Source organism: Amblyomma americanum, chromosome 3 (assembly GCF_052857255.1).
Source record: "Amblyomma americanum isolate KBUSLIRL-KWMA chromosome 3, ASM5285725v1, whole genome shotgun sequence".
NCBI lineage: Eukaryota > Metazoa > Arthropoda > Arachnida > Ixodida > Ixodidae > Amblyomma > Amblyomma americanum.
Window position 1 is genome coordinate 190,343,138 of NC_135499.1, and position 13,464 is coordinate 190,356,601.

Here is a 13,464-nt window from a genome sequence, read left to right on the forward strand (position 1 = left end):
ACATGTGTGCTGAAATTTTGATGCATAGTTGGGCACCTCGGGATTTGAAAGGATAATGCGGCTCTCGCTTTCCCCTCACCTTCCCGCCAGGATAAAGGTCTCGCGGGCGCCCTTAGCGCTGACACCGTGTTGTCCGATGCGGTACCTTCCGCCTTTTTTTTTTATTATCAGCGCCTGTCTGTTTTAGCTTTTGTCTATCTCGGCGCAATGGTATCGCATCTGGACCGTTCTCTCTCTCTCTCCCCCCCCCCCCCCCCCCTATCTTCCGGGCTGTTGCTTCTTTTCCTGCCGGCCCCCTTAATCTTATCGAGCTCGCACTGCCCGCGGTTTTGTGTGCACTGCACCAGTCGGCTATCTCTCCCACCTCGTAATCGTCGCTGTCCCTAGTTTCGCTCGGAGCGCGCGTTTCCGCTTGGTCTGCCGTGTTTTCCTTCGCACGGCGGTGTCCCCACTTGGGCCTCTTCCTTGTGCTGTTTTGTTATGCACAAACATTATCTCGCTTTCGTGCTCGGCTTCTGGAGAGAGAGGCGCGTCCTCTCGACGTATCTCCCCGCTTGCGTGCGCCGCGGCCTCTCTTTTGCTAAAACGGGCGGCCGCGCGTTATCTGTGGCGTGATACGTTGCTATCTTCCTCTCCTCTTGTTTCTGCACCGCTGCTCGTTTTGTTCCCGCCTATCGGCCATCCGGGACTTCCTGCGCGTTTACTGTCCCCTCATGTCGTGGTGGTTGAAAGTAACGGCTCTCCTGCAGTAATCGCTTTTGCGTTTCTCGAGGCCTCCCTGCGTGTGCGGGCGTTTGATTTTGCTTCATCGCCCGATGCCTCAGCAGCACAGTTGTGCGAATTAGAGATTCGGATTGAGCGAGGGGAACTGTGATGAAAACACGAGAGATGATGTAATTAAATTTGAAAACGTCTTGCTGCTTGTGATCGCAGTTAACTTCAATTTTCAGTCGAAAAACAATGGTTGGTAATGCCTTGTCGTCAGTCGCCGTCCCACTCTACACCGTCGTCGTCAGATTCGTACCTATTCTGGAAATCAAAATGAGTGCATAGTAGAGCTGTTGCTTAGCAGGCCGGTTTTGTGACGTAATGGGCGGCGACTGGCAAACGTAACCTAGTGACACCAAGACGGGATCACGTGACCACCAGTGAAGAAGAAATCATTTTCGCGTTCAACCATTGTTCTTTAATCGTGCCCGTTACGAGACCCTGAATTAAATCCGGCAACGCTCAGCGGCCGGTTTGTGGAGATTAGCAGACCATATCGCCTCTTGCGGCCTGTGAATGCATAGCGGATCGGTAGCGCCCTGCACGTTTTTTTTTTTGTTCCCCGTGTTACGAGCCGCCAGTGCACTTCATTTGAATGCCGCAAGTAGCGCGATAGAGAGAGACCTGCCCTCCGAGTTTTGCACTAAGGACTTAACAGAGTGTCGGCATTGATGCATGATCACCCTTTCGGAATCTGATCAAGGTTTTCTGTTATATTCACCTGTTCACCGAGGAGGATTTTTTTTCCCCCAGGCCTGCACAGTGCGTTAAAGGAGACGCCGCGAAGTGTAGAACTCCAGATTATGACGTCTGCTGACGTTGTCTCACGTGGAACGACATGTCGACACGCCTCGGCAAGGGTCACGGTGGTGACCAATCGATTGACCTCGCGATTAATCTATTCATGCTTTATTCGTGACCAAGTTTTGAACTGGTTGAAAGCAGGCAGGATGAAGAAGCCGGGAATGCCGTTTTTTAATTTTGTGCACACTTGTGTGAGAGTATTTTCTGCCAATTTTTTTTTGTTGACACGCCTGCTATTGCGCAAGAACAGCGAGTGGCATCCGCGATCCGCGTTCGACGGCCGCGAGCTGTGTAACCATGAAAAGAACAGGCTTAACTGCTGGTGCTAGCAGAGGGAGGCAAAGGTCTGGCTGCTTGGTGAACGCTATAGCAATGCACGTTCTCTTTGTGGCGCGTCACAAGTAGCAAAGACTGCGTACCCTTAAAAGTACCACGAATGTGGAGAGTCTGCACACGTGCAGTGTGCACTCTGTTGCATGCGTACTAAAAAGCGCGCCTTATCTGCCAGTTCGCTTTGCATTTGTCGGAACTGGTAGACCGCCTTGGAGCGGAACTTTATTGAGAAATAGGACGAAAGCGCCTTCTGTGGGCTGCTGTTATAATGTCCCTTACCCCCTCCTCCGCATCGGCGCTGATGATGTCCCCGTAGCGACGACTGCGTGGATCGAGTGCGCGTGGTTGCCGTCCAAGTCCAAAAGAGCTCAGCCTTCCTTTGCGTCTTTATCAGGTTGCAGTTCAGCGAGGCCTTATTCATTCCGGGCCCTCCCCTCAAGCATTTCAAAGCGTTGGGCGACGCACTGCACCACGTTCAACATGCGGCTGCCTCACTCTTGTGATTGAGATCCCAGTGCCCGAAATTGAATAGCCATGCTCTCTGCGGACACTTCGCGTGATAACTCGATCAGCGCGTTACGTAACTGTGTCCCGTGCCCCGGTGGAGATTGCGTGCGCGAACTCGTGTTGGCGGAACGCCTCTCGAGGCACGTGTGTGCTGCGTTCTGCATGCTTCGTCGCCGAGCAGTGGCACTCGCATCACGAGCTGTGACGCGTGACCGCGGCGACCTCCACTGAAACCGAGGCGCGGCGGTTCCCTTGCCTGCGGTCACCTTTGCGCCGCAGAACGAGCAGATATCGCCTGCGAACTCGTATTGCTACGCGGGCCACACGGAGAACATTTCGTCTTCCGCGGGTCAGAAGCCGGAAAGGAACAGAGAGGCCGGGGGATGGTGTCAGTCATAGTGGCAGGATTGAGGATCGTCAATCTTGCAGTGTGTTAAATAAACACTACGAAGATAATTGGTCTTGTCAAGAAGGTGTTTTATTAGTTATTTGCAGGAATTATCCTTCATTTTACAAGAAAAATACAGCGCGAACAGAGACGACGGACGAAGAGGAGGTGCACAACACATCAGAGCTTGTGTTGTGCACCTCCTCTTCGTCCGTCGCCTCTGTTCGCGCTGCATTTTTATTTTAAAACTAACGTAACCCAACATTCCATCCTACTATATACAGCGAATTATCCTTCAGTTCTAAGCGTGCTGCTGGCAACGACGATGGGTGCAATATCCGGCGTTAGGTCTTGTGCGGAGACTATTCGCAAGGTGGCTCTGAGGTGGTTGTCTGTCATCCTTGGTTTGGTTTGGTTTATGGGTGTTTAACGTCCCAAATCGACTTGGTCTATGAGGGACGCCGTAGTGAAGGGCTCCGGAAATTTCGACCACCTGGGGTTCTTTAACGTGCACCGACATCGCACAGTACACGGGCCTCTAGAATCTCGCCTCCACAGAAATTCGACCGCCGCGGCCGGAATCGAACCCGCGTCTTTCGGGCCAGCAGCCGAGCGCCATAACCACTTAGCCACCACGGCGGCTACTCTGTCATCGTTGAACGCAAAGGATATTTGTTCACTATCAATGAAGAGAAGAGATGCTCGCACACGCATGTGCTCCCTAACATGTCAGTGATCCTTGTCGCTTGGTGCCGCAGAGTTTGAGAAATTGCTTTATCTAAAAAAGAAGTGTAAATCTCCGGGACACCTACGTCTTCTAACTTCTGTCGTAATGGGGTGCTTGTTTGAAACTGGGTGAGATCCATTTGCAACCTGGGCTCGACATCGTCAACTCTCGCAGCGAAGGGTAGGGAGAAAATTTCGAACTGTTTGGAGAGGCTGCCGATGTGTTGAAACCGAATGATTGTAGCAGCGGAAGCTCCATTGCCGCACGGAGCTGCCGACGGGCGGAGGACGACCAGCAAGAAGGGGGCTGCAGGGGCCCTCGATGGGATCCCTCGGCAGCATCCCCAGCGGAGCCAGCCTGTGTGCAAAGTGACGGAACTCCGCACAACAGCCGTGCGTTTCCAGCATCTCGCAGAGCCCGCTGGCCCCCTGGTGCGAAGGAAGCGCCTGGGAGGCGGCGGAGCTCGCTGGAAAAACTAGACTAGAGAGCGACCACGAGCCCGTTGGCGAGTAGGACCCGGCCTGTGGGGCGAGGGGAAGTAAAGGATCTGGAGCTGCGGCCGGCAGCGGGGACGACAGGGAGATCGGTTTTGGACGCCGTGCAGAGAGGCTGCACCCTGACGCCAAAGTTGTGTTGTCCCCGCGCGCGTAAATAATCGTAAATATATACTCGACACTGTGCAATCTGGAATCTTGCCGACTCGGCAGGAGAAAAAGAGGAAGGAAACTGCCCGACTCATGGGAATGTGCATGCTCGATAAGGCCAGGTTTCGAGCTCTAGGCCACTCGCAAATGACGCGAGTGTACCCCTGGTCCGCCATTGGAGGTGTGCGAACGAATGTACAAGACGAAAGCTGGTGAGTCAGGAATTAAAGGCAAAGGTAGGAAGTTCCCCTCTGGTGTTGAACTTGTCCACTCCCGGACAACTTTCTGTGGCTCTGCAGCGAAGGATATAGGTATGTATAGCAAAAGGAAGGAGCAGGACTTCTGTCCCCGTGCCGTGGGTGTTCGTTGTTTGGTTTAGGGGGGCGGAAGGGTTAAAGACAGAGAGGGTTGCACGCTCTTTTTCCTTTCCGCAGTGATCTGCGCACGTAACTTTTTGGCCAGTCTGACGGTGAAGCTGATCGCGAAGCTGGCGCGAGCTTTCGGAATAACAGATGAAACTTGAAGGGCTCTGCGGGCCGCGTGTTTGAGACCTCTGGTATAATACATGCGCGCGGGCTGTGAAACGTGTGGGCAACCGCTGTCATGATGCGTCTTTCTCGCAGGCGCGCCGATTGTTCTGTGCGCGGACTGACTTTTTGCAGCCGTTGTGGAGCGACGTCTGGCCTTCATCGTACTCGCGTCATTTCAGTGCAGCGCATCGCGCCATTGTCGGTGGGCCTTTCTGAGCATAGAAACAGGTCGGTGCTTGTGCTTCTGTTCCGAGACTGTACAGTCGGGGGAGGGTTGTCTAGAGCGCCCAAGTGGTGCCCTGCGGTATGAATAAAGCGAAACCGTAGCGCAGCTGCTGTGTTAGGGGCTGAGTGCCAATTGTATGTCTAGGCGACTGCGTTTCAGCGCAGCATGGCCTGTGGCTTTTGCCCTCGCAAAGCAGCGCTTGAATGGCGTGCTCGCGGTTGTGTACTGCTTACGCGCGGTTTTTTGAGCACATGGCTCGCCATTTGTCGCGTGACCGTAATAGTTTCACAGGAGTTGACTTGGGCGTGCGTTTCACCCTCGGAGCTCGATCTGCCACGTATGGAACCGACAACAGAGCGCCCAGCAGCTGCGTCTCAGGCATGCCGATTCTGGACTGCGAATAGCGGCAACGGCAGAAGCTTTTAGTTCTTGGGGGAAAAAAAAATTAAAATGCAGGGGGTACGAGGGCGCGACCGCAGCCGGGAGAGTCTCGGATAACTGACTCACCGCGCTCTAAAAGAAAGGGTTCGGGAAAGGCACGCGATGCGATGTGGCAAGCCTTAGCGACCGCCCGATTCTGCCCCCCCCCCCCTCCCCCTCCCCCCCCCCTCCTTTCTTTTTGCCCTCTGCTGCTGCTGCCGCTGCTGTAGCGTCGCTTGCCGCCGTCGGCGCGCGCGCGCGGGCAGACGCGTTTTTTTTTTTGTTCGTTTCTCTTTCCGAGGCACGGCTGCGCGAGACTGCTTGGCGCTAGCGCCGACGGCGCCGCCGCCGCTTGCCTTTCTTTGATGTTCTTTTGGCTTAGCGTTTCTCTCCCCTTTTTGTTTGCTTCTCTCCGTAAGCATCCCGCGTGCTTTCTCTCTTCCTCACTCATTTTATGACGCGTTGTTTCCCTCTTCCTCGCCTGATGCGTGCCGCGGCTGCTGCTGCTGTGGGTCCCTACTACTGCTGGGCTTTTCTCCTCTCAAGCTGCGTACTTCTGCCCTGTCGCGGCCGGGGTCTCGTCCTTCGTCGATCGCTCGCTTCCCTTCGTTCTTTCCTTTCGTCGCGATCCTTTCTTTTTCTTCACTTCTTTCTCTTCCGGCGCTTCGCCTTGTTCGCCCGCCTTTTTTCGCAGTCTGTGTGTGAGTGTGTCTGTTGAGTGCGCTCGCGCGCACACTCGTCTACTACCGCTCGCCGGCGAAACGCATGCGCGCCCATCGACACCGGCCAAGCCGAGCGTCTCCTGGTGCGTATGTAACATCCACTTGTCTCCTTGACATCTCTCCTTATGCCGATTTTTATCGCCTCCTGCCGCTTGCTAATTTCATTCTTCCTTGCATCGTTCAGTACAGTCTTAGTGACTGCTGAATATTTGAACTTCTTTGCGCGCTTTTATTGCCCAACCCGTGCTTTCTTTTTTTCGTTCCGCCATTTGTTGAAACATGCAGTGCATACAGACGCCTGTCTTCGTCGTCCGAGTGATTCTGTGAACGCTTGTATGTTTCTTCATGTCGAAGGCTTGTTTAGTACAATTCTTATAAGCGTGCTTGTGCTTGCGTGCGAGAACGTTTGCGTTAGTTTCGTGTCTTCCTATACCTTGTGTGACAGACCACACCGTTTTGTCGGACGCATTCACCGGCGGTGTCCCACCGGTGTTAACATCTCGACTGCTTCGCCATGCGTAGTTAGTGGCGCTGAGAAGTCTTGAAGGGTGAAACCGCCCGCGAACGGTTTGAGTTCCGGCGTTTAACCGATTCAGCAACGCTTCGGGTTACGTCACGTCGGTTCCGCTGCAGAGGCTTCGCACTTCATACGACGACGCAGCACTGATAAGCTCGTAGGGAGCGTGTGCCGAGTCGATGCTTCGTGTCTCGAAGGTCACGGGGCGCATATGGTGTCTTAAGGTTCGCGCGTTGCATCATGCAGCGGCTCATGAGGCGCGTTGGTCGTTTGCGAGCGTCGTGAGTGGACGCAGCTTGCTGCGTCGTTTGCACTCTGCGAGCGCCTCCGCCGACGCTTCCTATTGCGTTCGGAGAAGAGCGCAGTATCGCCAAACGGAGGCCGAAGCACTTTCACTCCCTCCTTTATCCCTTCCCTTACCGCGCGCGGTTCAGGTGTCCAAAGATATATGAGACAGATACTGCGCCATTTCCTTTCTCCCCAAAACCAATTATTATGATTATTTTTCCCCTTAAACTCAGCATTCAAGCGGTGCCGGGTAGGGGAGGGGGCCGCACAACACTTCCTTACAAAGAGCCATATAGAAGAAGGTGTGTCCCCCTCCCTTCACAACGGTTAACTGTGGGAGAGAGCCGTGATTCCGCTTGTCGGCTCGAAGGACGCGCGCGAGATCCGCGAAGCTCGCTACGCGACACTGTACTTTCGGGGAGTGCGCTAGAGGGCGCTGCCGCCGCCTGTCATGCTGAGCTTGATTTGAAGCGGAGATCTGCAACCTGTATATCGAGGAGGAAGCTGTGACTTAATTCAGTGTGCATATATAATACATCTCGTTAAGCCTGCCAACTTTTGGCCCCCTGCGAACTTCTCTGCTGGAACACAGGCGTCCATCCCCACGATGCTTAAAGCAGTCTGGAGTTGAAGCCCGAAGCGTCGGAATGCGCGGAGCCCGCGTTAGTTTTTTCGAGCCCGGGGCCGAAGCGGCTCTCTCTGGTGTCCTCCTTCCTCTCGGGCGAGAGAGAGGCGTCGATGCAAGGGGACACCCGTTTCTCGTCAGCGCGGCGGCGGACGGCCCTCGTCTCCGCTGTTGCCGGAACCGCGGTGTGTGTGTGCTGTCAAGAGCCGCAGTCGTGGGGGGATTCTTCCGCCGCCTGGACAGCTAGAGGACTGGCCTCGACGGAGTGCGCGCGGACCGGTGATAGTAAAATACCATTGCAATAATATCGCTATCGAAGACGCTCTTTGTACGTTCAGCCGCAATGTCAGTTGAGACTGGCTGCTTCTGTCTACTGGGGCTGCGTGTAGCGGTCCCTAATTAACCACGCGTGCGATAACGCGGTGCTTAATTATCGTGCACACCACGGACGGTGCAAATGTCAATACTTATCGTTTCGGGTGGCAGAAGAGTATCAGGTTGCCGCGTTTCCCAGTGTCTTTTTTTCGTAGTGCCAACTGCCATATAGGCTCAAGACCCTCCGAAAAGGTCGTTCTCTGCAAAAGCTCAGCCTCCCGGCGAAGCTCCCGAAAGTTTCAGCGCACGTGAAGTGCTATTGTGAAGGTGGTGGAATGATATTAAATATCATGAGTTGGTTTATTATATGCGTGCGATGTTTTATCGTTTTCAGATGATCCGAAGTTAAACATTTGCGAATTCTAAAAAGCCTGCAGCGATATGTTTCTCAGCAAACTTTCTTTTTTTTTTTTACATTTATCCAATGGGCTAGTAACTGCGAAATGCAGAAAGCCTCCATCCCGCGTTTTCATTGCCTAGCCAAGGTCTCGCGTGGAAAGTGGTCTGTCGTCTTGCAACCCGTGCGTCTGCGCCTATCTGAAATGGAGCCTGTCTTGATTCTACGACCAGCGCGCTAACGGCAGACCCGCCGCGGTGGCTCAGTGGTTAGGGCGCTCGTCTACTGATCCGGAGTTCCCGGGTTCGAACCCGACCGCGGCGGCTGCGTTCTTATGGAGGAAAAACGCTAAGGCGCCCGTGTGCTGTGCGATGTCAGTGCATCCCCAGGTTGTCGAAATTATTCCGGAGGCCTCCACTACGGCACCCCTTTCTTCCTTTATTATTTCACTCCCTCCCTTATCCCTTCCCTTACGGCGCGGTTCAGGTGTCCGCCGATATATGAGACAGATACTGCGCCATTTCCTTTCCGCCAAAAACCACATTATTATTATTAACGGCACAGCGTTGGCACGTATCGGCCCGCAGTGAATTTCGATTGACGAAGGAAAACACCCGCGATTTAATGCGAGAGATGTCACTAGGCACAGTGAGTGCCAGATTCCCGCCACAGATGTCTACTATAAACGGCGAGCTGTGGGATGGGTCTAGTTGTTATTTGTTTCTGAACCGCTGAATTTTCTGCCTCGCAGAAAGCCAAATAAGGGATGGGAATCAAACGCAGGCCACACCGTATACCTGCCGAGGCCGAGCTTCCGTGGAACTTTGTGCGCGAGAAATGATTGTCATATTAAAACTGCGCGAAGAAGGCATCGCAACAAGAGGAGGCACGAAGAGGAACGCGCTCTTCTCGCAGCTTTAATATGGCTCATCCCAAGGACCGACTGGCCCAACTTCGTGCCTCACTTGAGAGATGATTGCGCTGCGTTCGCGGAATCGATGTTGGGTCGTGTTCGTCCTTGCGCCATTGAATTTGGCCAGTCTCGCTTGTCGATCGGTCGGCGGCACATCTGAAAACCGGAAATGAATGAAAAGAAGCGTTGTTGTTAGCCTTTCACAAGATACCCACACCGGGGGATTGGCCAAGAACCGGGAGGCAAAAGAAGCGTACAAGCTGGCGCTGTCGTCTTTTGTTCCTGTCCAACTAATGCCACTTGTCGCCTTGCTGAAGCTCCCCTGTGCCCTGTCTCTGGGAGCGAAGGCCGGCGGTTAGCCGCGGCAAACGACGGCCGGGAGTTTCTCTTGTCTATAGTTTCGCAACAGCGTATCTCCTTTCGTCTGCGCGCTGCCCTGCTTCCTCCCGCGAATTTCTCTTTTTCTTCCGGCTGCTACATGCAGAGATGCCGGTGCACTGTGCGCGCCCGTTTCGCATTTCCTGTACCCTGCTGCACTTCGTGCTTTTTTGTTGTTTTTCAGCCCCCTTTGTGAGATTAGGACGAGGGCCACGCTTATACTACCTCTGTCAGCACGGCTGGGAGCGATTGCGTTTGCTTAATCAGGAGAGGCGAGCGCCTTTGTTGGAAGATGGGGAGGGGGAGCCAAGGCAGAGGAAATTAGGTTAGGTTGTCGCAGTCGCGGACTCTCGAGCGTCACCCGAGGACAGGCGATCGTATGCTAAATTAACCCGTTTCTTGACTGACTGTATAAAACGCCGGTTTGACTAACAGAATTTCGGAGCCACGACTCCGTAGTGCACTCTGTCCTCATCAGAGAGGCGGTTTATTGTGGTGAATTCGTTCATTCATCGTGTTTATGGCAGGAGTACTCCGAAGTGCGTTGAAGAAAAATATGTTGCCGCAGTATAGCCAACTCGGGCGCGATATTTAGCGATAACAGTCTTTCTCTCCCGCTGCAACGATGACGACATTGTGAAATCGTTCGAGAACCGCCCTCCATTCGTTGACTTTCACGTGCATAGAGCGATGCTTACGAATAATTAGACCGGCGCGCGTTTTCCGCGCGAATTCTGGCGCTTTTCGCGGCCGATCCGACGAGCTGTTGTATAACAAGTATAGCGTCGGTAATGTAAGGCGATTTCCCAACCGCCAGCCCTCGCTCAGACAATAACTGGCCTGGCAAGCTACAGGCGTCGAAGAGAAATTGCCGCAAGACGAGAAGGAAACGCCTAGTTTCCACTTACGTGCCCTAAAATTAATGCCGAGTTTTCTAGTTGGACGTACTTACGTAACCACGGAGGCTGCGCATACAGTGTGTACGATTTGTCTAAGAAGGAAATAAACCAGGAGGGGCCCGCAGTGCGCTGTATTACTTCGCTAGCAGCAAACGAAATCAACATTTGATGTTCCCCTGCAATAAAACAAGTCGAGGCTTCAGTGTTCCGTCGACTCGTATATTTGCGTATCGTGGAGGAGCAGTGGCCATGGATGTGGGCGGGGCTTCACTGCAGCAGGATTGAGCTGTGTCGCTCGGACTGGCTCTTGACGGGGCACCGAGGACAACTTATTGCTTTCGGTGAAACTCTGGCTCCTCCTGGCTGTGTTCACGGTTTTCTGCTGCACCAAAGGGCGCATTTATGGGCGGACTTCCAAAACGCTCCCGCCAGTCGATTCACGCACGCGTCGCCTCAGAAGTCGGTGGCAGCCTCTGCCGGTGGTGGTCTTTTCTGGCGTAAATTTTGAGAGTTCCGTTTTCGGTGACTGTGGTCTCGTTGAGATTCCATCGCGCGGTTCCCTATCGATGCAGGCCACCCACCTTCTCCTCAGTGTCCCTTTAATGATAATAATAATACACGCACATTTAACGGCGCGTTTTCTGGCGGTCCCCCATAGATATGCTCAACCGTGGGGTGCGAGCTTCGATATGGCGCCGCCAGGCCTAACGAGTGCACGTGTTCGTACCGCGTTCGCCGTAAGCCGCGCTCGCCGGGCGTTAGTGGCATTTGTTGGAGAATTTACGTCGGTCACGACCGCACTATGGCCTTACGCGGCTGGCAATTATTTTTGCGGCCCAGACAGCCGGTGCATCCTGACAAATCGTGGCCCCGGCGCAAACGTGTGCGCGCTCTCGCCGCTGAGTGATGTGTTGGTTCCGGTGGTCCGCTTCCAATTCTCGGCATCGTCTGGGCGGCTTGCTTTTGTTGCCATTGTTTTTAGGATTCCCCGATCGCCGGTGTTTCTTTCCTTTCTCCCGTTGCCGCCCACCTTCCGCAGTGTATTTTGACGGCATTTGTTCTCCGTTGAACATGCATGCGGCGTGCTCCCTTCCTTTACTGCCGTGCGTTCGCGTTGATGGGCAGTGTTGAGCCACTATTTCAGAACTATACTCGTGCGCGCGCGAGTGAGACGAGCAGCACGTTCGCTATAGCAGATCCTTTCGCTGCTGTTTTTACTTTGCCGTGTTGTTACCAGTGCGTTTGTAGCTGCTTGTGCACTGTTTCTTCTTGCCACAGCGCACACGTGCCCATTTGTGGCCTTTCGCCTGTATTGCCTTGTTTACAGAAAGGACAGCCCTTCGAAAGATACAGCTCTTTTTTTCTTTTCTTTTCTTTGGACGCATTCTGCGGAGAGCGGCGCTCTCGAGCTGTGCATAGATGAATTAGTGGACGCATGTATATTACATACGTTCGTTTAAAACGGAAAGAAAATTGCTCCGGGCTTTTACCAGGCAGCTGGGCGAGGAGCGGGGCAGGTCTCTCATCGTTGAAATATTCACCGGATGCGCTGGAGCGGTGCGGCAAATGATGTCTGATTTTCTTCGTGCGCGTTGAATTTTTCAGCCACCGACGCGCATTCCGTGATGAAAAGCCACTTTGCGATATTGCAAAACTGCGTCATAGTGCTGTCAAGTTCGGCGGCCCCTGGAAGAGACTTTGGGACTGTGTTTTGCCTCTGGCGTCAAGTTCGGGCCCTGCAGGCGACAGATTGCAAAATGGGGGTTTAACGTCCCAAAGCGACTCAGGCTATGAGGGAGGCCGTAGTGAAGTGCTCCGGATGGTTTCGAACACTTGCGGTTCTTTAACGTGCACTCACATCGAACAGTACATGGGCCTCTAGAATTTCGCATTCGGGTCAGCAGCCGAGTGCCGTAACCACGGAGCCACCGCGGCGGCAAACTGCAAAATGGTTCCAGGCTCCGTTTGAAGAACATGTAGTCGCGGAAGTTATACTCCAGAACTACGTCTTAAAAACATTTTGAATTCAGAGATGCTCCGGGGTTTTTCGGTGCATCTCAGTACACGCCGCCATCAGACGCGAGGGAAGCAAGGCGAGAGGAAATTTTTAAGGCGAACGTGGCGTAACGTCAGACATTCCGGTTTGCAACAACGTCGTTTTCTGTTTTGCGCGCAAAAGTGTCAGAATCACCGAGACCGGCCAGACATTGAAGGGTTCATTTTGCAGGTCGAGCAGGGAAATGTAGAACGCAGCCTTCATTCAGTCTGTGGTAGACTGCGGAAATGTGGGCACCTCGGGTCACGCAAAAGCCGGTTCTGCCGTCACGATGGGAGAGCTTATTCGATCGCCATCGGTTCCCGTGTTTTGGGGCTGACTGTAGGGCTTCGAATTAAGTCTGAGCAGTCAAATGCGGTACCGGCAGAAGCAAGCGCCATCGAAGAGGCGCTCGCATTTGAGGTCGCACAGCAGCCCGCCGGAAGGCCGAAGCGCAGCGGCCTCTCAAGAAGGCCTTTTTCGGCACCTGTTGCGGACTTGTTCAGGGGCGCGACGAGCCCGCCTTTGTTACGTGACAGGTGCACAAATGCGTGCAATCTGGCTGGCATTCGGGTTTATGTACGGCCCGCATCCTCCTGGACTTCCTCCAGTATAGCTTGACCTTTACACATCACAGTCTGCTTATTCCATTTCGCCAGAGGCTGATCCTCCAATGCGCAATGCGCTGTAAGCTAGGACTGGGCAGAGTGGAGTAGCACGTAGTCCTTGCGATGAACTGTTGCCCTGTGCAGATGCTGTAGCCGATATTCCCTTTGCAGTTAGTCCCAAATGAAGTAATGGGTGCTCATAACGCGCAGGAAACCCCGGAGGACTAACGCTTACAGCACTTTTAGCTTCCTTTCTGACTTGAGTATAAGTGAAAGGCGCCGTCTCGAATTGCCCCGTCAGAGAAATCAGAAATTGTGGGCGAGGCTGCGCAGGACCGGTCGCCGCCGCTGCCCACGTCCCGCGGTGGTCCTTTTAAGGTCCTCCGCGTGTCGCGCGCGCAAGGGACATGTCACACGCCC

At 53.9% G+C, this 13,464-nt stretch overlaps 1 protein-coding gene across 2 annotated transcripts in view; it reads left to right on the forward strand.

Moving 5' to 3' along the window:
• The window catches only part of LOC144125692 (protein FAM117B-like), a 107,445-nt gene that overhangs the window by 66,555 nt on the left and 27,426 nt on the right, over positions 1-13,464 (forward strand). Inside the window, exon 1 of one of the 2 annotated variants that reach the window (XM_077659310.1) lies at positions 5,869-6,152. The exons of the other annotated variant lie outside the window; for it this stretch is intronic. Within the exon in view, the coding sequence (XP_077515436.1) occupies positions 6,113-6,152 (40 nt within the window). The 5' untranslated portion in view covers positions 5,869-6,112. Of the gene's footprint in view, positions 1-5,868; positions 6,153-13,464 lie in introns of those variants that run through there. 2 annotated transcript variants of the gene reach the window in all.